Here is a 26,868-nt window from a genome sequence, read left to right as displayed (position 1 = left end):
CCCACCCCTAGCCTCCGGAGACTACTATTGGCTCCACCCCCTTCCTCCGCCCCGCCTCCGCCTGGCTCCGCCCCTCTTCTTCGGCGTCCGGCTCGGTCCCGCCCAGACTGCGAGCTAGTTGAGGAGACGCCGCGGCGCGGCCGGGACCCGCCCGGAGGCGCACTGAGCGAGCCACTGGCGGAGCCATGGCCGGCCAGGAAGACCGCGGGGACGGGGAGCCGGTATCAGTGGTGACCGTGCGGGTGCAGTACCTAGAGGACACCGACCCTTTCGCATGTGCCAACTTCCCGGAGCCGCGCCGGGCCCCCACCTGCAGCCTGGACGGGGCGCTGCCCCTGAGCGCGCAGATACCCGCGCTGCACCACCTGCTGGGGGCGCCGCTCAAGGTAAGGGGAGCCGGAGAAAGGTTGGGGGCGACCGAGGGTTCAGGGTCAGCGCCATGAAAGCTTTTGGGAGCCCCTCGAGGAGAGGCTGGAGCGGGTGCGCTCCTCCGGGAAAGTTTTGTACTGGGGACCCAAGGTACACGTTGCCCGGCTTGTTGGGGAACGCCTCTCAAGTTGAGGGAAGCTGAAGGAGGGAGGATGGGAGCTTGTACTCTGCGGCACCCAGGCTGGCCCTCGAAATGAGGCCCACCTGGGGAGGCGCTCGGGGTCCGCTCGCTGCCAGTCGGCCTGGTTAACTGCTCTGGATAGGGTGGCGTGGGTGTTTGCGCGGTAGCGGACTTAGGAGAGGGAGCTGGGGATAGAACAGCTTTCACCTGCTTCAGGTCAGGTGGGGGTGGGACCACGCGGAGGGCGGACCCGGGGCGGGCCGCTGGAGGTGTCTGGAGGTTGGATTGGGTCCAGCCGGACGGCGTGTTGTCCCTGCCTGGTGAGGCCCGGCTGGGGAGTGCCGGTGGAGAAGAGTCTTCACGGGCTGAGGGGAGTTCCCGGGAAGCGGCCTGGCCCGGGACACCCCGAGCGCGGGAGGCTGCACTGGTGGAAGAGCCCTTTGAGTCACCGCCCCCACCATCTCGTACAGCTGCCGCCGCCGGCCGGGAAGCTGGTAGGGAGGGAGCGGGCCGGGCTAATTTTAAACCGCCGGCCTGCCCTCGTTTGCCTGCACCCCAGAACCGACTCGTGCACAGTGCCGGGAGAGGCCCTTTTCCAGATGGCCCGCCCTACCTCCCCTCCTGCTCGCTGCGCTCAGTCCCCCGCAGGCAGCCTTTTCCGGCGCACTCGCAGGCACCCTGTTTCCGGGCCAGAACTCTGGGAGGCACACAAATCACCTCCCGGGGTGCCCCGCCAGCCAGGCAGCACCAAGTGGTGAGGAAGAGAAGAGAGAGTTGGTGGAGATGCCCTCCCCTGATCCCAGGCTTAGCTGGGCGCCGAGTTGCGCAAACTTGCCCCCCGGGCCTGGGGTCTCCCCTGGAATGTGCCCCAGGCGCCAGGCCCCCGGCTTACATTCCTAGCGCTGCGGGCCTGCCCCGCCTCCGAGCGCGGGCTGGAGAAGTGCTGAGACTATTGGCCTGGGGAGTGGCGCGTATGAGCAAAGCCCAGGCTTTCAAGGACAAAGATTGAAGATAGCAGCACATTGCCCTCTCCAGAGTTTTGACGCGACCCCTTCTTGTCCTGCCCTGTTCAAAGGGGCAAACTGAAGTGGACCTAAAAGGAGCACCTCCAGCCAGAGGCCACCTCCCATTCACAATGGGCTCTGGGGAGAGAGGGGTGCTGAACTGAGGCCAGGTTCCTGCCTCCAAGCTCCTGGAACTCCTAGTACTGAAATAAGCCTGGAGCACTACAGAGAACATAGTATTCCTCCCACCCCGGACTCGAGGACAGAACTTAGCCCTAACACCCCTCTTCCCAATTAGGGGCAAGTTTGGGAGGTCAGCTACAGGAAAAAGGATCAGAATTACCCCTTGCCTCTCCCCCTCATTTAGGGACCCATCACCACCACCCCTTCAACCAGGGCTCTGCCCTCTGTTCTCTGCTCCCTAGCTGTCCCCAACAGGCAGACTATGGGGGCCTGCACACTGGGTTACCACTGTGCTTGGAGCCAGGACTCCCTGGGGCTGGCAGCTCTGCCAGGAATGGTCAGCTGCACTGTGATGTGCTCATCCCAAATATAAACTGTGACCACAGCCCCAGAATAGAAGGCCAGAGGAAGAAGGGCTGAGAGTAGGGCAGGGACAGGGACATCAGAGAGCTGAGGGAGGGGGAGCAGGGCTCCTCCTTGTAGGGAATGTCAACAGCTGGTCCCTCCCCTAGTCCTATAAGTGGGTGGCCCAGGGGCACAGACATGACTCAGGCCTGCTCCACAGCCCTCTAGAGGGGAGAGGTGGCCCAGAAACCCAGGCATCCCCATCCCAGGCTGTAGAGCAAAATAAGAGGGAGGGGTTCTGTGCTCACTGTTTCAGCCTCTGCACAGTTATCCAGCAGGAGAACAGTTCACAGCCAAATGACCTCTGCCTCCCATTCTGGCCACTGACGCCCATCATCCCCCCATACCCTGCCCCTTCCCTGGGAATGTACAGAGGCCCAGCCCACTTTCCCTCTGTGGCTCCACCCACACACACCCCACTGGGCTGTGGCTTGCCTATAGAGTTCCCCTGGGGGCTTCCTTTTTAAATGTTTCAAAGCTCTCAGGTCTGAAAAGGCCTTGCTCATTTCCTCTCAGTCTAGGAGGAAGCTCCTGGCCACAGCCTCTGACTCATCTCCTGGCCCTGGGGGGTGGGATAGGGGGTGTCCTGGCAGTGCCTTGGGTCATGTGTTGTGTCCCCAGGGGAACTCAGGAATATCTGTCTCCCCTCTGTGCCAGAGCCCAGGGACCTGCCCCTGCCCCAGGGGAGAACCTGGCCCTCTGGCCCTGCCTCATTGTTTTACCCAGAGCTGCCCAGTCCCACCCTCCCTGCTACCCTGTCCCACTCTCCCGTGCTACCCCTTTGCCCTTCTGGGCCTGCCTCACGAGCCCCTCCCTGATATCCAAAGGCCCTGCCACATCTGGGATAGCACAGACTCCTTTCTCCCTGGGCTCTGGGCAGAGGGACCTGGGTACTGCTCTGACCCTCATGCAAAGGCCAGATGAGCCCCCTATTCCTAGCAGCAGAGATAGCCCTAGCAATCTGTTCATTACCAGCAACTTTGTTTCCCCAACTGCTGCTAAACATTAGAGTGGAGCAGGGGTGGTACTTGTTTCCTGACCTTGCCCATCCCTACTCCAGCCTCAGTTTATCCCTAAGGAGCAGTTGTGACAAAGGGGCTAAAGTGTGAACCTGACCTTCTGGGACAGGGACCAACTGGAGGGGTCCCAGAAGACTCTTAAGGGTAAGATGGGGTGCTCTGGTGATGAACTGCCCTTTCCTTTTTTGTTGTGGAGGTCTCTTTGGGAGACTATAGAAGATTGTGATGTGGGCATGAGTCATGGTCTCCTCCCATCTTTCCCTGGGGCCAGCATATCCAGTCTGTTCATTCTGGGTTGCAGCCTGGTAAGGGACCCGAACTTAGTCCTGGCAGAAGTACGCACTGTTACCCCAATGTGTATGATGTGTGTGTGTTCATTTGTGTTCCCTTGCTGGAACTAAGAGGACCAGTTTGGGGTATTTGTACAGTTCAGAAAGCTGAGGGGCGGTCTCCAGCCCTCACTCCACCTCCCCTGCAGGGCTCCCTGGAGCACTTCCAAAGTCCATTGGCCCAAGATCTAGGTCAGTTAGCCCTGGTTCCATTCAGCCTGGGGCAAATTCACAGAATTTCTGAGCCTTGGTTTCCTCACCTGTAAAAGGATTATCAGGAGAATCAAAGGAACCAGGCAGCCCAGTGTGTGACACAGAGGAGGCGTAACAAATGTGGGCTTCCCTCCTCAAGACCCATTCATGTCATCTCATTCAGGAAGCCAAGGTCCAGTTGGAGACCCAAGATAAAAGGGAAGGAGGGGGCTTCCCTGGTGGCGCAGTGGTTGAGAGTCCGCCTGCCGATGCAGGGGACACGGGTTTGTGCCCAGGTCCGGGAAGATCCCACATGCCGCGGAGCGGCTGGTCCCGTGAGCCGTGGCCGCTGAGCCTGCGCATCCGGAGCCTGTGCGCCTGCGCATTCGGAGCGTGTGCTCCACAACGGGAGAGGCCACAACGGTCTTACATTTTTAGGAAAGGAGAAGAAAAAGGTAGTTAACAAATTATTTCCTAAAACAAGAGTCCTTCAGCATGTAATTCTGCACTTTTCTCCATCTTCCTTGCCCCTGGCATTCTCACTCGATTATACTGTTATGAAAAATATTGGGTAGTAGGCAACATGGTGTCCTAAGCTTGTAAAACCATATGTAACAAGTTGGTTTGGGCTGCCAGAAAAGCCTAGCCCAAGGAATCAAGAGAAAAGTGGGCTGGGGCAAGATAGGGGTAGGAGATTAAGAGGTACAAGCTACTATATATAAAATAAATAAGCTACAAGGATATATTGTACAGCACAAGGAATATAGCCAATATTTTATAACAATTTTAAATGGAGTATAATTTTTTTTTTCTTTTGGCCATGCTGCGCAGCTTGTGGAATCCTGGTTCCCTGACGACCAGGGGTAGAACTCAGGGCCCAGGCGGTGAAAGCGCGGAGTCCTAACCACTGCACCGCCAGGGAATTCCCAAGTATAATCTTTAAAAATTGTGGATCACTATGTTGTACGCCTGAAACTTATACAATATTGTAAATCTGCTATACCTCAATAAATATAAACAAATAAATAGAGAAAAGTGGGCTGGAGGCTGAAGCGAGGAGCTGAGCCTGGGAAGAATGAGGGAGAGACTCCACCCCAAGACAAACATCAGAGAAGTGTGGAAGACAAGAGCCAGGAGGGAGTCCAACATGTGGGCCTACACTGACCCTGTGCTGACCCCAAGTACTGTCCTCAGGGACTAGGGTTTGGGCTTACGCCAGCCTGGCCCAGTCCCAGGGTGTGAGAAACAAGGCCCAGGGGTTTAGCGCTCAGAAGGGTGACCCCAGGATGGGTCTAGAGATTGTCATACAGAGTGAAGTAAGTCAGAAAGAGAAAAACAAATATCGTATATTAACGCATACATGTGGAACCTAGAAAAATGCTACAGATGAACCAGTTTGCAGGGCAGAAATTGAGACACACATGTAGAGAATAAATGTATGGACACCAAGGGGGGAAAGTGGCAGGGGGTGGTGGTGATGGGATGAATTGGGAGATTGGGATTGACATATATACACTAATATGTATAAAATAGATAACTAATACGAACCTGCTGTAAAAAAAAAATAAATAAAATTTAAAAATTTTTTTAAAAAAAGGGTGACTTCAGGAAGGGGCCAGTGGTGTGAGGGACAAGCAACACCCAGCTGGCAGGAAGTCTCCGCTCCTTGGAGCTTGCCTGACCCTGCTCCCCGCTCCATCTCCACCCGGGACAGACAGTTAAGGGTGGGGGGCATTGTCCCGGAGGCTTTGGGCTGGCTGTTACCTCTGGACCTCCTCCCCAGAAATGGGGCCCTGGCAGGATAAGACAGGTGAAGTGGCTAGGGAGCCACTGCTACCACCACAGAGGGAAAGGGGCTCATGTGAGGAAGCTGGGGATGGTAGAGCATTCAGTCTTCAGGACCGTGCCCCAAATGGATGCAGGTATTCTGGAAGGCGAGGGCCACGCTCAGCTCGCTTGGAATTAGAGCCTGCAACTGTGCGTGCAGGAGGGGAAGAGTGCTTGCTGGATCTGAGCTTTCTGTGGGTGTGCTTCTCACCTGTGCGTGGCCAGTAGCATATATATACCCTGCCTGACTGTATTCTTCGGTGTGTAAGCCACTCCCAGGTGGAATCTGCTCACTCCTCCAGTGTTTACCTTTACAGCACCCCACCCCTCCCCTTTCTTAGCACCCATGGCAGTTGTGCTTCTACATTTATTTGTGGCCTTTTTCTGAGTCAGACCTGCCTGCCTCCCCAGCGGGGTTGGAAGACAGGGAAGGCAGAGGCAGTATGTTGTTCCCTGCTATGTCCTCAGCACCTAAAACCAGTCTGGTTCGTGACTATTTGAATGAACGAGCTATTCTATATGTGTGTGATTTGGGGGGTCTCTGAGGGGGTTTGTGACTTTGGGGGAAATATGTTTCTCTAGGGTCCCAGAGTCCTCCAGTCCAAGGCAGAAGGAGATGTAACTGTGCCTGGCTTGGGGGGGTGGGCGGTGGTTGGCTGCTGAGTCACCATGTGGGAAGATGAGTCAGGAGGAATGTGGGGCTGCCCTCAGCTGAGCTGGCCCTGGGCAAAGGACCCCAGCCCTGGGGCCTTGCTGCCCCATCTCAGGGCTCATTCCCAGTAGGCCCTGGAGAAGATGACTCTGCTCCCAGGGAGGGGAGAGAGGCCAGGCCTGCCCAAGGGAGGGCAGGCAGCCAAGCAGGAAGTGGGACAGAAAACAGGCTGGAGTGTTTGTCCTATGTCCCACGTCCCACGCAGGAGCCTGGGGGGGTGGGAAGGAGTGGGAGGTGTGGGTGTCACCAAAGGGCCTTACAGGCTGAACTCAGGCTCTCAGGCATGAGCAGGGGTACTAAGCAGAGGAGGGGTAGGGGCAGGAGCTGGACTCCCTTAACCCCAGGGGACCAAGGGCAGCTGGAAGTCCTTGGGCTGGGTCCAGAGCAGGGCAGGGCTGACAGAACATCAGGACAAATGTTGGGGTTGACTTTCCCAGTAAGATGGAGACCAGAAGACACTCTGCCTCTCCAGAGGTGGGCTTTCCCTGGGCCTCTCAAGAAGCACCACCACTCAAGTCAAGGGAACTTTGCTGAGCCGTGCACACTGGCACTGTGCTACATGGTGTAGGCATCAGGGAGTGGCACGGTGCTGCCCTCAGACTCTCCAGAGTCACCTCACTAGGCTTTTCTACAGGCACTTCTCAAGGGGCCAAGAGTCATCCTGGTGGTGGTGATGGTGGTGGTGATGGTGGTGGTGGTGGTGGTGGTGATGATGGTGGGAAGCCAGCTCAGGGGGGTGGGAGACATGGGCAGCAGACTCATGGGTGGAGCACCTGACTTGTTACGGTGCAGGTTCCAGGGACCCACTGTAGGCTGACTGAGTCAGACCCTAAAACCTGGTGTTTAATAGGCCTCTTGGAGGTCTCTGAGGTCCAGCTAGGACCATGGTGACTGTAGCCCACTTGGGGCAGGGCAAAGACCCTCAGGCTTGGAGGGACTGGGAGCCCTTCTCACTATCTTAACTCGGGGAGACACACGTCCCCCCCTCTCAGCTGGGTTTGCACCTCCCAGCATTCTTAACACTTTCTCCCTGGGTGTTGAATGTTCACAGCTGCGAACTTCCTTGAAAGCAGGAACTTCCTCCTATTTTCTCTCCATTCCCCTTCCTCATTCATGTTCAGTAGCTCAACAACCATTTAGGGAGCACTTGCTTTGTGCTAAGTGCTGTGATAGGCTCTGCAGACATTGCATGGACAAGACAGACATGGTGCCTGAACCCAGAGAACACACAGTTAGTGGGGAAGGAGACTAGTGTCTAGGATGTGTGGAAGGCCTCAGAGGAGGGTACACACAAGGGCTGGAGGGATTTGCATAGCATTGGCTAGAGGAGTCCGGGAAGGCTTTCCAAAAAAGCATTATCTGGGAATTCCCTGGCGGTCCAGTGGTTAGGACTCCACGCTTTCACTGCCAAGGGCGCGGGTTCTATCCCTGGTCAGGGAACTAAGATCCCACAAGCCGCATGGTGTGGCAAAAAAAAAAAAAAAAGCATTATCTAATCTGAAACCTAAAGAATGGGTAGGTATGAGGCAGGAGAAAAGCTCTTTGAGCCACATGAGCTTTGCACATAGTAGGCCCATGAGAAATGACTGCTGAAGGAATGCATGGCTGTACACTGCAGGCCCTTGTGGTGTGCCTCTGCCAGCACCCTGAGTGGGAGGTAGGAGGTCATGGGGTCTCCATACGTACTCCTGCCACCTCTTCCCCAGCCCTGACAGCTGTTCCCTTTGCCCCCAGCTAGAGGACTGTGCCCTGCAAGTGTCTCCGTCTGGATACTACCTGGACCCTGAGCTGTCCCTAGAAGAGCAACGGGAGATGCTGGAGGGTTTTTTTGAAGAGATCAGGTCAGAGCTGATGGGGCCAGGAAGGCTAGGCTGGCTCCCACCCTTGCCCCCATGCTGGAGGGGCTGGCTCAGGTGTCAGCAGCCAAGACACTTGATCTCTAGCCAGGGCTGTGGGTCTCCTCCTACCACCCCAGGGAACTGTGCCAGGGGAATCCCAAGGCCTGGCCAGTGTTACCTGCTGCCTGGGACCGGGGTGGGGGCTCTCCTACATACCTGAGATGCCTGTGTTCTTCAAACCCTCCTATCTGGACAACCCTTTGGCTTGGAGAAGCATCTGGGGAGAAAGGAGCTGTGGCCAGGTTTTGGCTGCCTTGGTGTGGGTGGAGAGACCCTGAGGAATGGGCTGGGAGCTGCTGACTGGGCTACTTGATTCCAGCAAAGGGCGGAAGCCTACTCTGATCCTGCGGACCCAGCTTTCTCTGAGAGTCAATGCCATCTTAGGTGAGTGTGTGAGGATATCAGCGTCGAGTGCCTCCCCTCCCCCCAGCCCCGGTTGTCTCCGTTTCTTTCAGGCCTGTGCTGGACAGCAGACAGAGTAGATGGGAGATGGGATGTGCGACTCCTCCCATTCCTATCCTGACCTCTTCTTCCAGGGCAGCTGCTAGACTGCGGTCGGGCTTGCCCAGAGTCAGGGAGTGGAGGAGGAGGTGGGGGGTTCAAGAGTACTAGAAGATTCTTTGATGGGGGGTTGTGGTTGCGTCCCAGTAGAAGGGGGTGGGGGGCTTGTGGTGTGTCCTCTTGAGGTTTCCATGCCCACCTACCTCTTGCAGAAAAGTTGTATGGCTCCAGTGGCCCTGAGCTCCGCCGCTCCCTCTTCTCACTAAAGCAGATCTTCCAGGTGAGGCCCAGAGGTGGGCTGGGGGTGAGCATCCAGGCTGAACCTCCCCCCACTAAACTCCCCCATGGTGCCCGCAGGAGGACAAGGACCTGGTGCCTGAATTCGTGCACTCAGAGGGGCTGAGTTGCCTAATCCATGTGGGCGCTGCTGCCGACCACAACTACCAGAGCTACATCCTCCGAGGTCAGCCTCACCCCTCCCCCATGACCCCTGCCTTCAGTGACCCCTTACTGACCTTTTCTTGTCCCTGTGTCCCCAGCACTAGGCCAGCTGATGCTTTTTGTGGATGGGATGCTGGGGGTGGTGGCCCACAGTGAGACCGTGCAGTGGCTGTACACGCTGTGTGCCAGCCTGGTAAGTGGCCCTCCACCCAGCCATGTACCCTTTTCCCACTGCCTCTCTCTGGGCCTCAGTTTCCTCTTCTGCAAAGTGGTCTCGAATGGAGGGGGTCTGTGGCCCCTCTAAGCCTCAAAGTCACTTCAGTACCTGGGCCTAGAGATGGCTCTTTCTGCCTAGACTCTCCTCTCTGGGTCCAGCCCCAGGAGCCCTTCCCCCTCCCCACCAGGAGCCAGCACAGGTCTGGCCCAAGCCCCACTCATGTATGGTGACCCCTTCCCCCCAGTCCCGCTTGGTGGTGAAGACAGCCCTGAAGCTGCTGCTGGTGTTTGTGGAGTACTCTGAGAGCAACGCACCACTGTTCATCCGTGCAGTCAACTCTGTGGCCAGCACCACGGGTCAGAAACTGTCCCTCCCTCCTCCATTGCTCAGGGCCCTCTCTCCTACTTGTTCCCATATGACTGCTCCCTATCTGGGTGACAGGTGCTCTTCCATGGGCCAATTTGGTGTCCATCCTGGAGGAGAAGAATGGCGCTGACCCCGAGTTGCTGGTGTACACCGTCACCCTCATCAACAAGGTGGGATAGGGGGAGCAAAGGGGGAGCCAGGTGCCATTCTGGGCCCCTCAGGCTCTTGACTTCTGCTCTCCATCAGCTTTAGCCTTGCCGTCCTATCCCCACCCTCCAGACTCTGGCAGCGCTCCCGGATCAGGACTCCTTCTACGACGTGACGGATGCACTGGAGCAGCAGGGCATGGAGGCACTGGTCCAGCGCCACTTGGGCACCGCGGGCACTGACGTCGACCTGCGCGCCCAGCTTATGCTCTATGAGGTGGGCTGGGCGGGCTGGGCTGTCAGGGCCCGAAGGCAGGAGAGAGGAGGGGAGGGAGGGAGGCCGTTCTCCAGTGCCCCACCCCACCTACTTGGGCCTCAGTCGCTCCCATCTGGGCTCAACTCTCCTAGAGCGCCCTGCGGTTGGAGGATGGGGACATGGAAGAAGCCGTCACAGGTGGGCGGCGCATCACCCGCCGAAAGCCTTCCTCAGAGGAAGGCAAGAGGATCCGCCGATCTCTAGAAGTGCGCTCCCCGGAGCCTGGGTAAGAACGAACTGCCTTGGCAGAGGCGGAGGGGTGGAACCGCCAGGAGGAGCCCTGCCTCCTGACAGGCCACATCTCTAGCTCCACAGGCCCCGCCTCACCAGTAGTCTCCACCTCCTCCTCCGCCAGCCCAGCCCTGCCGACCGGCCCCACCTCCAGCCCCGTAGGCCCCGCCCCACCTACAGGCCCCGCCTCCAGCGCCGTGGGCCCTGTCTCTGGCCTCCATACCACCTTGAGCCTCTTTCCTACCATCTCCGTGACGCCCTCACCCAACAGTTCCTGCGAGAGGAGCATCTACAAGTAAGTAGGGAGATAGAGCCTGTCCCGGGAGTCTTTCCTCCAACTGTCCCTCCACTCTGCGCTCCTCCACGGGCCCTCCGTCCTCCTCTGCCCAAACTTCTCTGCCCAAACGCGTGCTTTCTTTCTCTTTCTTTCCAGACTTCACCAAACTGCTCCTGTTTGGTAAGTGACTGCTGGGGGGTGGGGTTCGGCTCTGACTGGACCTCCTCCTCCTGCGGCTTCTCTTCTTTCTGGCATTCTGCCTGTTTTGTCAATGTCATCTGTCTCTCTACCCCCTTCTGTCTTTCTCTGTCACTGTCTGACTCTCCTGTTTTGCTCTTTGTCTTTTACTGCACCCTGTCCTGTGTCATGTCAGTCTCTCCCCTCCACTTCCAGTTTCCTCACATCATGCCTCCCCCTCTCCCTCCTCTTCCCACTGTGGCTGGGAAGGAACCCCTGATCACTGCCCAGCTCTGTGTGGGTGTGAGCAACTGGGCTCTGGGGTGAAGCACGTACCACAATTACCATTTTTTCCTCTCATTCCCCCCTACCCAGGGCCCGTGAGAGCCCATCTGTCCCCCAGTTCCCTACTGGGCAGGCCAGGCTGGAGTAAGTACAGAGGCCAGCCTGCCAGGCCTGCCATGTGCTCAGGGCTTCAGCATTGCTTCCCCCAGCAGGGGTCCCATGTGCCTGATGCAGCCAGAGCTGGGGGACTCTCCCAGACTTATGTGTCCTCAGTTACCCAAGGACTAAGCACTAGGAAACAGTTCACTGGGGTCATAGAGGTCCCAGTGCTTTAACAGTTGACACCTTAACAGCTTTGATCAGTGATGAGGATGTGGACTCGCAACCCGGAGCCCATTCTCCTGTGTCCTAAACCCAGGATTAGAGCTGGGAGGGGATCTAGAGTGCTGTGTGGTGCGGAGGTGGAGGAGCAGCCTCCATCTAAGGGAAGGACAGAGACTGAGTGCCGACAGAGGCTGGAGGGACCAAAAAAGAGATGGGATCACCTTTATGACTTCAACGTAAACTGAGTGCCTTTCGTTTACCAGGCCCTTTTCTGGGCATAGGCCATAGCTCTCAGAAGCTGCTAGACATGCCAAGGGAGGGACGGCCTGGTGTGCCCATTGGGACAGGTATCCCCTCCCCCTGCTCTAAGGGTCCTTGTCTAGAATCAGAACAGTGAACATGAACAGCAGCAAGGTTGCAAGTTAGATGTTAAGTAGAACTTTTCCCCGTATGTTGAACTGGGAATACTGGGTTGGTAGTGACCCTCCCCAGATGTGGAAGACTGAACAGGGGCTGGCCTTGGGGTGGGGGTGGGGGGGCAGGTTCCGGTTCTGCTCAGCGCATGGACTGTTCCCTGTGTGTCTGTGTGTGCCTGCAGTTAGGGGCAGTGCCCAGGGGCCCAGCAAGGCATGTGCACCACCCTGGGCTGGGGTGTGTCAGACACCCTCACTGACAAGTCCCTCCCCCCAGAGCCCGGTTCCTGGAGAATGTAGCAGCAGCAGAAACAGAAAAGCAGGCTGCGCTGGCCCAGGGCCAGGCAGAGACATTGGCTGGAGCCATGCCCGATGATATCGATGGACACCCAGGTGAGCAGGTGGGTGGGCAGGATCCACCCATGTTGCCCTGTTGCTCCACAGAGGACGTGACACTGACGGCTGTTTCCCTTTTTCTAGACACCCAAGAATTACGGGGCTCCCCAGAACCAGCCCCTGTACCCGGAACACCCCAGAGCACTGCCCCTCAAATCCTGCTCCGTACTCGGCACAGCCTCAAGCCAGAGCCCAAGGAGCCATTGGCCCCACCAAGCCCCAAGGCTGAGCCCATCCGGGAGCTCCCTACCAGCATACCCAGCCTCTGCATTGGGGACCTGGACTTCTCAGACCTGGGGGAGGATGAAGACCAGGACGTGCTGAACACGGAGTCTGTGGAGGCGGGGAAAGGGGTCCCGCCCCCGCCACCCCCGCTCCCGGGAGGCCCCCCACCTCCTCCGCCACCACCACCCCCACCCATCAAAAGCTCCTTCCCACCACCACCCCCAGCTGCCGCTCTTCCCCCCTCAGCACCTGATGGCCTAGCCCTTCCCACCAAGAGGAAGACAGTAAAACTCTTCTGGCGGGAGCTAAAGCTGGCTGGGGTCCATGGAGGCTCTGGCAGCCGCTTTGGGCCCTGCCCCACCCTGTGGGCCTCACTAGAGCCTGTCTCGGTGGATACAGCCCGGCTAGAACACCTGTTCGAGTCCCGTGCCAAGGACGTGCTGCCTTCCAAGGTAAACGTGCCCTCGTCTGCAAGGTAACCCTAGGGGAGAGGGGAGGCAGTCAGAGCTCAAGCGTCTGAACTGCTGGGGCTGCCACTCATTTCCCACATGGGGAAACCGAGGCAAAGAAAGGAGTAGCGACTTGTCTGAGGTCCTTCAATAAGGATTCAACCCAACCCTAACTAGCGTCTAAGCCCATCCCAAGGCCTTACACATCCCAGATCCCTGGTTGTGGGGTAATCCCATCATTTAGCCATTCAGAGTGGGGCCTTAGTGTGCCCTCTTAGATTGTTGCCCCAGCTAGACCCTTTCCCAACCTTACACTGCCCTTCCCCCAATTTCAAAGAAAGCTGGTGAGGGCCGCCGCACAGTGACCACCGTGCTGGACCCCAAGCGCAGCAACGCCATCAACATCGGCCTAACCACGCTGCCACCTGTGCACGTCATTAAGGCTGCCCTGCTCAACTTTGATGAGTTTGCTGTCAGCAAGGATGGCATTGAGGTAGGGATACCCAGCTAAGGGTGCAGCAAGTCCGGCCCTCTCCTTTGGTCAGTGGGCATTTCCTGTCCCTCCAGTGGTGGGCATGGGCTTGGCATTTCCCCAGATTCTGGGGCTGCCCCAGATGACCTAGGGAGGAGTCAAGACCAATACCTGAGGCCTCAGGCCAGCACTGAGTGGCCTATGTGGGCCGGTGGGTGCATTCTCAGAAGCTACTGACCATGATGCCCACAGAGGAGGAGCGGCAGAAGATCGAGGAGGCCCAGCTGGCCAATCCTGACATACCCCTGGGCCCAGCCGAGAACTTCCTGATGACTCTCGCTTCCATCAGGGGCCTGGCTGCCCGCCTACAACTATGGGCCTTCAAGCTGGATTATGACAGCATGGAGCGGGTACCTGGGTCATGGGATGGGACAGGCAGTGGGGACAGGTGAGCATGATGACCACGTAGTCTGAGTCCCTGGTCTCCCACACCAGGAAATTGCAGAGCCACTGTTTGACCTGAAAGTGGGCATGCAACAGCTGGTGCAAAATGCCACCTTCCACTGCATCCTGGCCACCCTGCTGGCTGTGGGCAACTTCCTCAACGGCTCCCAGGTGAGCTGAGAGCACATGAGGTCGGGGCCCGGGGCTCTGGAGCCAGCCAGCCTCAGGCTCAGGCTCAGACGGGGTCCTTTCAGAGCAGCGGCTTTGAGCTGAGCTACCTGGAGAAGGTGTCAGAGGTGAAAGACACGGTGCGCCGACAGTCACTGCTGCATCATCTCTGCTCCCTGGTGCTCCAGACCCGGCCTGATTCCTCTGACCTCTACTCAGAAATTCCTGCCCTGATCCGCTGTGCCAAGGTCAGCACCTGCCAGAGGCTTGACTAAGACTGGCCGTGGCATGAGGGAGCACTGCTTCTCTCCCTAAGTGGGCTGCTGGGCCAGGGCTTGCTTAGGCTACAGGCATGCACGTGGGCTGTGTCCTCTAGCAGAAACTCTTTCTTCTATTGGTATGGCTACACCTACTCTGTCTTTAGGTCTGTTTAGCTGCCACTTATCCCAGGAAACCTTCTCCCTTCTCCACTGCATCAGATGGACTTGTCTGTCTCTTGCATCAGACTGTGAGCTTTTGGAGGGCAGGGGCCGGATCTCGGCTGTGTCCTCAGGGCCCAGGCTAGTCATCCCAGCACAGAGGCAGCTCAGGTGGTGTCTTTCTGTGGGGGGACAGCATGTGTACTCCCTGCTTTTCCAGGTGGACTTTGAGCAGCTGACTGAGAACCTGGGGCAGCTGGAGCGCCGGAGCCGGGCAGCCGAAGAGAGCCTGCGGAGCTTGTCCAAGCACGAGCTGGCTCCAACCCTGCGTGCCCGCCTCACCCACTTCCTGGCCCACTGTACCCGCCGTGTTGCCATGCTGAGGGTCGTGCACCGCCGTGTCTGCAACAGGTGGGGGCGTGGGCCAGAGAGAGGTAGGACTGCCACCACCATCCCTCAAACCCCAAGCAGGACTCACCACTCCTCCCCACCCCAACCTGGCTAGGTTCCACGCCTTCCTGCTGTACCTGGGATACACAGCGGAGGCAGCCCGTGAGGCGCGCATCATGCAGTTCTGCCACACGCTGCGGGAGTTCGCACTGGAGTATCGGACTTGCCGGGACCGGGTGCTGCAGCAGCAGCAGAAGCGGGCCACATACCGTGAGCGCAACAAGACCCGGGGACGCATGATCACCGAGGTGGGTGTCCCTTCCGGGTCTTGACTGCCACCCCCATGGTTTTCTTCCTCTACTCCCAACCCACCCCTTTCTTCTCTCCAGACAGAGAAGTTCTCAGGTGTGGCAGCTGGGGAAACCCCCAGCAACCCATCTATCCCAGTGGCTGTGAGCAGTGGGCCAGGAGAGGGTGATGCCGACAGTCATGCCAGCATGAAGAGTCTGCTGGCCAGCAAGCCTGAGGACACCACACATGGCCGCCGCAGCAGAGGTGGGACCTACGGCCGCTGGGGGCAGTGGGCTCTGGGGCCGCTTTGGCCTCACCTCCCTATCTGGCTCCCTCAGGCATGGTCCAGAGCAGCTCCCCAGTCATGCCCACAACAGTGGGGCCCTGCACTGTACCCCCAGAAGAACCTCCAGGCTCCAGTTTACCCAGTGACACTTCAGATGAGATCATGGACCTGCTGGTGCAGTCAGTGACCAAGAGCAGTCCTCGTGCCTCAGCTGCTCGGGAACGCAAGCGTTCCCGTGGCAACCGCAAGTCTTGTGAGTATTCCCCCCACACCCACTGCCCACCTTAACTCCATCAACCCCCTCCAACCCTGCTCTGTCCTTGCAGTGAGACGGACGTTGAAGAGCGGGCTCGGAGAGGACCTGGTACAGGCGCTAGGACTGAGCAAGGGTCCTGGCCTGGAAGTGTGAAGGTGCTGCCTCCACAATACCTATCTATCTGGGCCCCAGCCTGCAGTGCAGGAGACTATGGTGAGGAGGGACCACAGCACAATTCTGGGCCTCTTCTCAACTCGAGGGCCAGTGGCTGCATTCTCAGAAGAGAGAATGGCCCGTGGCCAGTGCCGTGAGCAGTATTAGCTGTGCGTGCCTGTGTGAGTGTGCGTGTGCATGTATGAGCTCCCTGGACACGTGGAGCATAATAAAGTTTTCCTAGCCAATCCAAGAGCCTTTTTCTTCTTTCAAAGTACCCACCACACTGTGCCTGTAGCAGAAGTAAAATACCAAAGGACTGGCTGTTCCTGCCTTATCTCTATCACCCACACAGCCATTATCCACATTGTAAGCCATTTATTCACCAATCCTATACCTTAGACTACCTTTGGCCCTTGGGCTAGGCCCTCATTGCTCCTGGCATGGAGGCCATGTAGCCTGATTGATAGAGCCACCCGGGGCCCAGAAACCTGTAGCCACAACGTCAGTGGCTATAACCGCTTCATCTGCCGCCGCTCCTGTCGGCGCTGCCGTTTCTCGTTGTGCTCTGGTGCTGGGGCGCCACTGTCTGCTGTAAACCAAGGGCCCAGTACATTGACCCACAGGAGGTAAAGGGCTCTCCCCGGCGCCTAGGAGAGAAAAGGGAGCTTGAAGCCAGGTGCAGGAAATGAAAGAAGAGAAGGGGTAGCTGCCCCAGCTCCTCGTTGGGAGCCCCACGACCCACGTACCAGAAGCCAGAAGGACCAGATGTAGAGGGAGAAGCAGCTGAGCACCTGCACAATAGCTGTCAGTAGGATCACATCTTTAAGGTGCCTGTGGATAGAAGGGAGGCTGCAACGGCCAAAAACAGTGGACGGAGAATTCCCTGGCGGTCCAGTGGTTAGGCCTCCGTGCTTTCACTGCTGAGGGCCCAGGTTCGATCCCTGGTCGGGGAACTAAGATCCCACAAGCCGCACAGAACAGCCAAAAAAAAAATTTTTTTTTTTTAATTAAATAAAACAGGGGCTTCCCTGGTGGCGCAGTGGTTGAGAGTCCGCCTGCCGATGCAGGGGACACGGGTTCGTGCCCAGGTCCGGGAAGATCCCACATGCCGCGGAGCGGCTGGGCCCGTGAGCCATGGCCGCTGAGCCTGCGCATCCGGAGCCTGTGCTCCGCAACGGGAGAGGCCACAACAGTGAGAGACCCGCGTACCGCAAAAAAATAAAAATAAAAAATAATAGATGGGCCCTAGTTCAACTCCCTTCCACCCTCTTCAAGTCACAGGTAGCTGTGGGTCTTGGGCCCCAGCACCCCAGCCCTGGCGCCGCTCACCTGGGCTGACAGCGGGGGACACTCACTCTGCCATGCCCTGCTCCATGTTGAGATCCATTCCACCATCCATCAGGGCCCCATCCTCAGAGAAGGCTGCCCTTGCCATCGAGCTCATAGAGTGGTAGCTGGCTCCGTATACTGCCAGACTAAAGCCCAGGGCCATCTGCCGAACAAGAATGGGGGTATCAAAGGCCAGCCACCGACCCTATGTGCTTACCCACTTCCCAGGATGCAGGACACTTACCCAGGCCCAAAATGAAGCAGATGAGTAGAAGAAGACCAGGGTGACAAGACAGTAAATGGCCTGTAAGCAGACACAGGATCAGGCTGTGATCGAAAGCTTACTAGGGACTTCCCTGGTGGCACAGTGGTTAGGAATCCGCCTGCCAATGCAGGGGACACTGGTTCGATCCCTGGTCTGGGAGGATCCCACATGCTGCGGAGCAACTAGGCCCATACACCACAACTACTGAAGCCCACGTGCCTAGAGCCCGTGCTCCACAAGAGGAGCCACCGCGATGAGAAGCCCGCGCACTGCAACGAAGAGTAGCCCCCACTTGCCACAACTAGAGAAAGCCCATGCACAGCAACAAGGACCCAATGCAGCCATAAATAAATAAATAAATAATGAAATTTTTAATGAAAAAGAAATCTAAAAAGCTTACTAAACCATGGACCTCCCTCGACTCTGACCAAGATATTAGGCCAGGTGATGGAAGAAGACAAGTCGTTTCTTATACGGTTGGGGGAAGAGGTCTGCTTCCTGAATACCCAGACTCCCCTCCGACATTTCAGCCCAGGAAAGAAGCCCCTCTGTATTTAGGATGGGAAGGGCTCTCCAGTCAATCTGAGACTCACACCCTCATTTCGTTTTTGGTTTTTTGTTTTGACTATTCAGCACTTTCTTGTGCCAGGGTCCTTTCTCATCTACTTTTAGTTGGAGTTTTCTTCTGGAGCTTTAGCTGTCATACACTGCCACCACTCCACCCCACCAAACAGAGCTGAGGGCTATGGAACATTGGGTGGGCACAGAAGCAAGGAGGGAGGCACTTACATTGGCCCCCAGTATGATTCGCAGGTAGAACTTCAAGGTCTCTTTGTTCTCCTCAAATATCTGCTTCTTCCCTCTCGTGCCCACTTTGCCCTTGGGCTGAAGAGAGATGACGAGATGCTGTCAGAACCCTCATCAGCCAGGGTCTTCCTTATCCTCCCCACCATTCCGGTTAGCTACAGAGTTTCATCTGCACCTCAGCCGAGTCTCCGTGGTGCTCAAAGCTAGCACAATTCTTGGGATGTCCACCCCTCCTCCAAACCATCCTGCTTAGGGCTGACAGCATCTTTCCAGCACACCCAGCAATGACCGCCTCCTGCTCGGGCTGGGAACAATCCAACACTAGGCTGGTATCTCCTGAATCCTCTGATAAGGCTCAGTTTTGGGCTGACAAACCCTTCAGAGGGGATCCCTGAGGGGGCTTGAATGGCGACCCTCTCCGGCCTCTGCTAGAGTAAACCAGATCTGGGCTAACGCCTACCCCGCCTCAAGCCCCTCAGATCTCCAGCTAGTCCTGACACTGTCTGGTACTGACGCCCACCCCTCTCCGGCACCAGCTCTGGTACGTTCCTGCGTCTCTCCACTCCCCGCCTTAATCTAGTACGGTCCAGCCACCGGATGGCACCTCCCTCTGGCCGACCCACTGCCCTTGATGTCCTTCCTCTGTTTTCAGTCTCCCGCCCCGAGAATGCTTTGCCTTGCGGACCCCGCCCTACTCGCCCTCCTTACCGCCATGGTGCGACGCAAACACCCAGCCGGGGAAAGATGGGAGAGCGACCGAAACAGCACTCAGTAGGGACCACATCTGCTGCACAGGCACTTCCGGTGCAGACCCAAATCGTAAGCAACTGGGACGGAAGTGGGAAATCCACTTCCTTCCCAGGACTTCACTTCCCAGAAAGCCTTGCGCGGGGGCGGAGGCGGCAGGGATGCGATGGCTGAATCTCTGCCCTGGAGGTGAGAGGAGGCCGCCCTCAGGCCTAGCTCGGGACAGGCCCCGCCCTCGGGGTCCCAGGCTGTGGGGAGCGGCTGTCAGACAGCTCGCCTGGGCCCCGCCCGTCTGGCGGAAACAACCAGCCCGGGAGATCCAAGGACCTGCTGGCTATGGGTAACGGCCCCGCCTTGGGGCCACCCCATCCCCTTACCTTGGGCGACCATCCTCTCCTTCCCCATCGGCCCCAAGAGATGGCCGCTCTGTCACCTCAGCGAGGACAGGGCCTCTGCCTACCCTGCATCTCTTGAGATGGCCGCCCCTCCCCCTCAGCTCTGGAAGATGTCCGCTCCATCCCATCATCCCCGAAGGTTAAACCGATCTTATCCCCATTGGCCCCTTGGAATGGTCGCTCTATTCCCTCCTCCCCGAGAGACGGCTGCCCCTTCCCCTGGCGGTGGAAAACAGAATGCCCCCTCCCATCAACTTCGGGCATGGTCTCTGAGTTCCCTCACCGGGGACAGGCCTGCTCCCCGCTCCCTCGGCCCCTAGTGATGGCCATCCCTGCTTCCTTCACCCCATGGGACGTTTGCTCCCTCTTCTTAGCCTGGAGCAAGACCACTCTGCCGCTGTTATCCAGAGAGAGATGATAAGTTTTGTCCCCAGTGGCCTCTTGGGATGGTCTCTTCATCCCTTTTCCCCTGAGAGCTGGCAACCCCCTCCCTCAGCCAAGGGAGACAGGCCACCCTTTCCCCATCAGCCCTTGGAATGGTGCTCCTTTCCCTTAGCAAATACAGGACTGCTTCAACCCCAGTGAGCCCCCTGCGATGGCATCCTTCTCCCCTTTGGCCCCGGAGGATATCTGTTCCATCCCCATAGATCTCAGAGATGACCAGTCTTATCTCTAGTAGCTCCTTGGGATGGGGTTCGTTGGGTGGCCACTCCACCCTTATCACTGCTTCTTCTGGTCCCTCTAGAAAGGCCTCCCCGCTTCTCAGCTCAAAGAATCATGCTTCCTCCCCTCAGGGAGGACAGGTTTGTTGCCCTCCCTTTGCTCCTTGGATTGACTGCTGAGCCCCAGAAGACAGGATGGCCACTATCTTACCTCGGCTCAGTCAGGTTTTCCTGCCTCCCCTTGGGGATAGGGGCGTGATCAGTCCCAGTCCCCATCGGTGTTCTCTTGCCCATGCCTAGCCTCCCTGGTCCAGAGGCTGTTCTCCCCAGTCATTCTCCTCTCAGTAATGATCTGCTTTATCTTCCCACCCCTTCCTTGAGCAAACCTTTGGTGAAAATAGAGGTGAAAGACTGTCCATCCTTACTTAATGCAATCCAGTAAGTATTGACTGAGTACCTTCTGTGTACTAGGGATCAGAGAAGGAAAGAAGAGATCAGAGTGGACTGGGAAAAAGGTCCACATAGGCAAAAGGAGATAAGGAAATAGACATGCTGTGTTTGTAGGACAGTGAGGAGACTGGATTATGGAAGCTCTGGAATCAGGGGTCCAGTCAAGCATGGAGGCCTGGCAATGCTGACCCAGGAGAAGAGATTTTGTCTTGAGGGGACTGGGAAACCCTGAAGGTTTTCATCAGGAGTGCACTGAGACTGAAAGCTGTGTTTTAGGAAAATTAACCTTGTTGCATTGTGAGGAATGATTAGCAAGGATGAGCCTGGATGCAGGGAGATCAGGTGGGAAATTGTGGAAGGAATGAAGGCAGGGGTGATGAAGATCTGGGCTACTAAGGTGGTAAGTTTTCAAAGGCAGAAATGTTAGTAACAGCAATCCAGGAACCATTTATGGACAACCTACTAGATGTGAAGCATATTATATCTATTAAATATATATATATATATAAATTATATTATGTATATATAACTTAATCCCCATCATAGGACTATGATCTAGATTTTTAATATCCCCATTTTACAGGTGTGGAAACTGAGGCTCAGAGAGTTCAAGTACCTTGCCTGAGGTCACACAGCTAGGAATTTGTGGAGCTGGGATTTGAATGAGTCTAAGTTAGCCTGGCCTAAAGCCTGTGCTTTACACCTATATCTGAGAGCAAGGGACAGAAGAGCATGAAGAGTACACAGTATTATCAGGATCATCAGGTGAGATGCACTGTTGGCATTGAAGCTCAGGGGCTGGAAAGTTGGGAGGAGGGGCTGCTTTGGACTGAGGTTGAGATGAAGGTGATGGTAAAACATTTGGATGAAGAATCCTGTGGACAGTTGGCAATACTAAACTAGCACATGAATGATAAAACAATATGTCCATATTGAATTGCTGGTTATTCCTATAGAGGTAACTGTTAAAGCCATGCAAATGAATTTATTATCCTAGAAAGTAACAGACTGAAAGGCCCAGGTCTGAACCCTGGGAGCCACAGAAGAATCCAGAAACAGGGCAGTTGGAGTGGTGAGTGGAGCCCTAGAAAACACAGTGTCACAGAAGTCAAGGAGGGAAGATTCCAGAAGAAAAGAATAGTTAATATCAGATAATTCCTGGTCTCACAGGCAACTCCCTTCCCCAGTCCCTAATAGGGCCTCCACTCCCACGCACCCCCAGCCTCACAGAGCGTAGGTGGAGTGAGAGTCTAAGCCTACCAGGCTGTTAAGACTTTCTTGCTGAGAATCTTAACAGTCAGCTGAGTAGCCTAGTTGGCAGTGAAGAGGATGGGAAAAGAGTGCGGTCCCAGTGTAACTTCCTGAAGATCAGAGAAGGAACACCTGACTTGCTGTGTTCTAGATCGTTTGCCAGACACTTCACCATGTTATTTAATTGTCACAACAACCCATTTAAATCTCACTACAATTGTCTTTTTATAGATAAGGAAAATAAGGCTCGGAGAGGTCACTTGAGAGAATAAGGATCTAAACTAGGTTTATCTGGTCCCAATGCCCAGGTTCTTTTTACCAACTTGAGCAGGAAGTTTGATTTTTATCAGTCAGAGCAAGCCTGCATCCAGGTGGTGCTCAGGAGAGGTTCGTTCCCAGTAAAGATACCTGGCGGCTGGAGAGGGGAAGTGAAGACTCCATGAAGCTTAGGATCCAAGATGAACTAGAAGCCAGTGCTCTAGTCCCCTCTGACCTACTGTGCTATCAGCTAGAGAAGGTTCCAAAGGCCCCCACCAGCACTAACAGCCCCCAATGCCCATTCTTTTTCCCTCAGATGCTCACATATATTCTGAGCTTCCTGCCTCTGTCAGATCAGAAAGAGGCCTCCCTCGTGAGTTGGGCTTGGTGCTGTGCAGCCCAGAATGCCCTTCGGGAGGTAAGGTACCCGCCCTCACCTGGCCCATTCTCACTTCAGCTTGCTCCTGGCCCTGCTCATGCATCATTCATTCACTCATTCCTGCATACTTACTCATACGTGCTTGGCTCTGGGTACAGTGCTGGGGCTCTACAGATGAATAAAACTCCCCTGAGAAGCTCCTAGTCCAGTGAAGGAGAAACACAAATATGTGAGTGATCATGATGTCGTGTGCTCGGTGCTGTGACACTGGAATGAAGGGTGCCATGGGGACATGAAGAAGGACATCGAAGGAGACTGGCAGCATCAGGAAAGGCTTCCTGAAGGAATAGGATGAGGATGAAGGTTGGTCTTCCAGAACTCATATCAGCACAGGTGAAGGCACCAAAATGTGAAATAGGTCTGGAAACGACCACACAGGTTCCCTATGACTGGAACTTAGGTGTGTGTGTGAGAAGTGGTGGGAGATGAGGCTAGAAAGGGGTCAGACAGCGAGAGGTGCCAGGTGGCATTGCTGGGACTTTCTCCTGGTTATCATCGTGGGGCCTTTAAAGAAATGTGAGGCAGGGGACTGACATGTGGTGATTTGTGTGTTAGACATCTGCAGTGCAGAGTGGACTGAGAGGGCGAGTCGGAGTGCAGGGAGACAGCCCACTAGGAGTTGAATACAGGCATCTGTGCTCGTTTGAAGGGCAGCAATGATAGCTCTTTGTTTCAATTTTGACTTCTTTGATTATCACTGAGGTTGAACAGTTTTCTCATGAGCTGACCATTTACATTTCCCTCTTTTGTGTATTTGTGTTCCTTGTCCATTTAACTATTGGGGTCTTAGTATTTTTCTTATCCATTTGTATGAACTTTTTATAATTAAAGAGATTAACCTTTTACATATTTATTGAAATACATTCCTAATATATTTGCCTTTTAATTTGATTTGTAGATATGTGTTTGTTTATGAGGTTAAATATCTAGGTTGTTGATTCTGAACTTTTCTTTCTTATTTCTTCCATTGCTTTAGAGATCCTTTGCCTCTCTTCAGAGATCTGATAAATATATACTTATATTTTGTGTCTTTCTTTTTAATTAGAATTTACTTTTTAGATCAGTTTTAGGCTCACAGCAAAATTGTTTCTTGTGTTTTATGGTTTGAATTTTTATATTAATTATATTTTTATTGGTGTAATTTATTATGATTTCTGCTCTAAGGTAAGGAGCTAAACTGATTAGTTTTCAAATAGCCCAAATACCATTTATGTATAATGAGTTGGAAGCCTCCTCTGTCATATATTAAATGTGTGTGTTTAAGTAGGGTCTGTTGTTGAGTTCTCTCTCCAGTGTCATTGAGCTTAGTGTCTAAAGGAATTTGATTTGAACTTGTTGAAAATTTGAAGTATAAGACATCTAAATGGTGAGATCCAGTTGGCAGTTGGGTTTCTGAGAGAGGAATTCAAGAGAAGGGTCTAGGTAATAAATATATATGTGGGTGTCATTAAAGAACAGGTGGGCGTTTAAGCCATGGATCTGAGTCCCTTCCCCTAGGGAGAGCGCGAGGAGCCCTGAAGAGCAGGCCACAGAGAATGCCCCCGAGCGGACACCAGTCCAAAGGCACGGAGAGGAGGAGGGGCCTACAGAGGGGGCTGAGGAGATCCCAGTGAGAGGAGGACACACAAGTCAAAGGTGAAGAGCATTTCAAGTGTTGAGTGGATGAGTAACAGTGTCAAATCCCACAAAGAGTCCAGAAAATAAAGAACAGATAGTGTCCGTGATGTTTGACATACAGGGTGGTCACCAATGGCTTCAGTAACATTTGGCATCTGGGGAAAAAGGCCGGGTAGGTTGAAGAGTGAATGAGAGAAGAAAGGATATGTAGAGGATGACCTCACTTGCAAGAAATTTCCCCATGAAAAGAAGAAAATAAATAGAATTGTAAAGAGAAGTTGAGGTGGGCTAAACAAAGGATTTTAACTGGGAGAAATCTCTAATGTGTTTATGTGCTGAAGGAGTCACTAGTGAGTGTAGGGAGGAGAGAGGTCAGGAATGGCAGCCACCACCTGAGGTGGCAGCCAGACAGGCTTCAGTAAACAAGGCTTGGTCTTGGGTAGGATGGAGAGGATGTCACCTCTCCTGAGGAAGTGAAGGGGTGGGGGTGGCAATGTGAAGCTGTTTGCTGAGGCAGTTCCTTAAAGCCTGGTGGGTTCTTTGTGTGGTGACCGTGGAGGCCAGGTTGTCTTAGGGGAGTAAGTAGGAGGCAGAGGCCAGGGCCTCAGCAGAGGTTTGGAATATTCACACAGCAGGAGGAAGATGGGAAGTTACCAGAGACACAGGGAGGGGCCTCACTCACTCAGGTGGTGATACTGCCTCTCTGTGCCCAGCACTCTGCTGAGCCCTAGGAGTGCAGGGTTGGGGCTGACACAGCACCCAGAGTTGATAGTGAGAGGGAGACAGCACAAGCCAAAAGGAGCAGGTAGGGTGCTGCACTCAAAGTTGTATGAGGCACACCAAGGATGCAGAGAGAAGATTCACAAAAGACTTCATGGAGAAGGGGATGCTTGGGCTAAATCTCCAGAGAGGAATAAATGCTTGCTAAATAGACAAGTAGGAGTAGGTGAGGGGTCAGACCCACCCACCCCACCCACCCCTGCCAAAAATAAACAGAAAACAGCTGAACCCAGCCAGGGGAGCATGAGACAATAGAAGGGCTTGAGTGCCAGTCAGGAAGCTCAGTCTCCATGCTGTGCAGTGGCGAACCATCAAAGGGCCTGAAGAGTGTCGTCAATTGCCTTTTGTAAGGATCACCCTGGTGACAATAGCAAGGATAGACTGGAGCCAGGGAGACTGGAGGCCCGGACCCTGATCAGGAGGAAACTGCTTAATATATTTCTGACAGACAATAAGGACACCTGAACTAAGGCAGAGCAATGAGGGGGGAGCAGAGGGACATATTACAATGTATCAAAGAGATGGAATGGAAAGGACTTCCATCATTGTGGATGTGAGGGAGCGGTCTAGGATGACTCCCAGATTTCTGACTTAGGTGATGTGGTAGAGGGCACTGAGAGTTTAGGAGAAGGGCCAGAGACCAGCAATAGGACAGTAAACTCAGATTTGGGCATATTGCATCCTTGAATCCGGAGAGAGGTCCATCAGATCATGGCTCCCAGTATCTGGTGCTCAGGAAGAAGGTGTGGAAAACAAAGTAGTTGGAATGGGATGAAGTCTGCTGGGTACACGTGGAGGGAGTGTGTGTGTGTGTGTGTGTGTGTGTGTGTGTGTGTGTGTGTGTTAGAATGGAACAACCCATGGATAACCCACTGGTCTACGGACTGGGTCCTTCTCTTCTTTGGTGACCCTGAATGGAAAGCAGGCTAGAAGGTAGGAGAGCCAAGAGGGCAGAGTCTCGGAACCCCCAGTGGGAGAGAGCATCAGGGGAGACTGGCCATCCATAGCAGGCAGCATGGCATGGCAGAGAGGACACTTGTGGGAAGTCTTCAGGGGAGCCCCCAGATGCTGGTGACCTTGCCAGAGAGGAGCTGTTGCTGGGAATGAGTGATTCTGTGGGGGCAGTGGTGGAGGGGTAAGTGGGCAAAGCCATGGTAAAGAGGTGGCCACAGTGGGTGTGGGCGCCCATGTGCTTCCAAGCAGCTTGACAGTGGAGGGGAGGGGGTGAAAGGTGAGAAGAGGGGATGCAGGATCAAGGGAGGCCTTTGCTAAGACTCCGGGGTGTTTGTGGACTCTGGGGAACGAGCAGTGGAAAGGCAGGGTTCTCAGAGGAGAGGGTGGGGGACAGGCTCAGTAGGCCGGGAGAAGGGGGTCACCCTGAACCAAAGAGCAGGAGAGGGAAGGAGGTTAGGATGGGTCCTGCCAGGGGTGGGCTGGTGGATGTGAACAGGGAAAAGGGAGGGCCTTCCCACCTAAGGGGCTTTGGTTTCTTTTTGAAATGGTCAGGTCATCTGTAAGAAGGCTGGAGTGAGGGGAGGGAGCTACAGTAGCGTCAGGGGCTGGAGAAGATAGTGGGCTTGGAGAGAAGTCTGAGGGGAGTGAGAAGAGAGGGGGAGGCAGTGAGGAGGTGGGAGTGGGCAGGCCAGTGCTGACAGTGCAGGCACGAGGGGAGGCCACGGCTTCCTCGGGCAGAATTCTGTATCCCCAGCACACACCCAGAGGAGGCAGCGGTCTCATCATCCCTGGCCAGGCAGGGGGCAAGGAGAATGGGCACAGACAGCAGCATGACAGGCAGGGCCACAAGGACCCTGAGGAGAGGTAATCCAGGGGAGGCCTCTTGGAGTCCAGCAAGGAAGGAGAGCACAGAAGAAGCCAAGTGGGCAGTCAGGCCCCGGGGATAAAGGTGAGATTGGTATAGGAGTAAGGGAGGGAGGAAAAGGAGGAGACCAGGGTCAGAGTTTGGGATCGTAGAGTCTACCATTTTAGCACTGGGGCTTCTCCAGCTAACTCTGAACTCCAGATAGAACATTGACAAAGACCCGTTTGGTGCCTCTGCAAAACTCAGTCCCCCACTCCACCCCCAGGGCTGGGAGTGCTGGGAAG

At 55.3% G+C, this 26,868-nt stretch overlaps 4 protein-coding genes across 7 annotated transcripts in view; 2 read left to right on the top strand and 2 right to left on the bottom strand.

Annotated features, from left to right (window-relative positions):
* The first annotated feature begins 118 nt into the window (after positions 1 to 118).
* On the top strand, positions 119 to 16,034 carry FHOD1 (formin homology 2 domain containing 1). 2 transcript variants are annotated; one of them, XM_022583479.3, is made up of 24 exons: positions 119 to 386; positions 7,956 to 8,062; positions 8,439 to 8,503; positions 8,833 to 8,900; positions 8,978 to 9,083; positions 9,160 to 9,254; positions 9,523 to 9,634; positions 9,720 to 9,814; positions 9,924 to 10,067; positions 10,199 to 10,332; positions 10,414 to 10,632; positions 10,771 to 10,794; positions 11,167 to 11,220; positions 12,091 to 12,206; positions 12,294 to 12,886; positions 13,221 to 13,376; positions 13,583 to 13,765; positions 13,851 to 13,970; positions 14,054 to 14,215; positions 14,607 to 14,797; positions 14,892 to 15,084; positions 15,166 to 15,331; positions 15,406 to 15,606; positions 15,680 to 16,034. In XM_022583479.3, exons 1-24 carry the CDS (start codon positions 186 to 188, stop codon positions 15,760 to 15,762), a joined length of 3,588 nt encoding a protein of 1,195 aa, XP_022439187.1. In that variant the 5' UTR covers positions 119 to 185; the 3' UTR covers positions 15,763 to 16,034. The 2 variants fall into 2 exon arrangements, with proteins under 2 accessions (XP_022439187.1, XP_022439188.1); XM_022583480.2 differs by lacking the exons at positions 10,771 to 10,794; positions 11,167 to 11,220 and having other exon boundaries at positions 120 to 386.
* Positions 7,508 to 18,988, bottom strand: TMEM208 (transmembrane protein 208). 3 transcript variants are annotated; one of them, XM_022583501.3, is made up of 6 exons: positions 18,875 to 18,988; positions 18,149 to 18,244; positions 17,339 to 17,398; positions 17,121 to 17,257; positions 16,512 to 16,596; positions 7,508 to 16,412 (listed from the first exon to the last, which is right to left on the bottom strand). In XM_022583501.3, the coding sequence occupies exons 1-6, from the start codon at positions 18,878 to 18,880 to the stop codon at positions 16,275 to 16,277; spliced, it is 522 nt and encodes a 173-aa protein (XP_022439209.1). In that variant the 5' UTR covers positions 18,881 to 18,988; the 3' UTR covers positions 7,508 to 16,274. The 3 variants fall into 3 exon arrangements, with proteins under 3 accessions (XP_022439209.1, XP_089759331.1, XP_022439210.1); XM_089903205.1 differs by lacking the exon at positions 18,875 to 18,988 and adding an exon at positions 18,342 to 18,608; XM_022583502.3 differs by lacking the exon at positions 17,339 to 17,398.
* Positions 18,589 to 26,868, top strand: part of LOC111179645 (Leucine-rich repeat-containing protein 29) — a 14,309-nt gene continuing 6,029 nt past the window's right edge. Inside the window, 2 exon segments of the mRNA XM_089903193.1 lie at positions 18,589 to 21,185; positions 22,246 to 22,347. Of these exon segments, the coding sequence (XP_089759319.1) occupies positions 21,153 to 21,185; positions 22,246 to 22,347 (135 nt within the window). The 5' untranslated portion in view covers positions 18,589 to 21,152.
* Positions 19,775 to 26,868, bottom strand: part of ELMO3 (engulfment and cell motility 3) — a 20,708-nt gene continuing 13,614 nt past the window's right edge. Inside the window, exon 21 of the transcript XR_016391004.1 lies at positions 19,775 to 22,646. The gene's annotated coding sequence lies outside the window, so the exon portion shown is untranslated. The remainder of the gene's footprint in view (positions 22,647 to 26,868) is intronic.

The sequence above is a fragment of the Delphinapterus leucas genome, chromosome 20 (assembly GCF_059928025.1).
Source record: "Delphinapterus leucas isolate spDelLeu-1000000601 "Yukka" chromosome 20, BTC_Dleu_Yukka2, whole genome shotgun sequence".
In the NCBI taxonomy this organism is placed as follows: domain Eukaryota; kingdom Metazoa; phylum Chordata; class Mammalia; order Artiodactyla; family Monodontidae; genus Delphinapterus; species Delphinapterus leucas.
The sequence above is the reverse complement of the archived record's forward strand: the minus strand, read 5'-3'. Positions and strand labels throughout refer to the sequence as shown.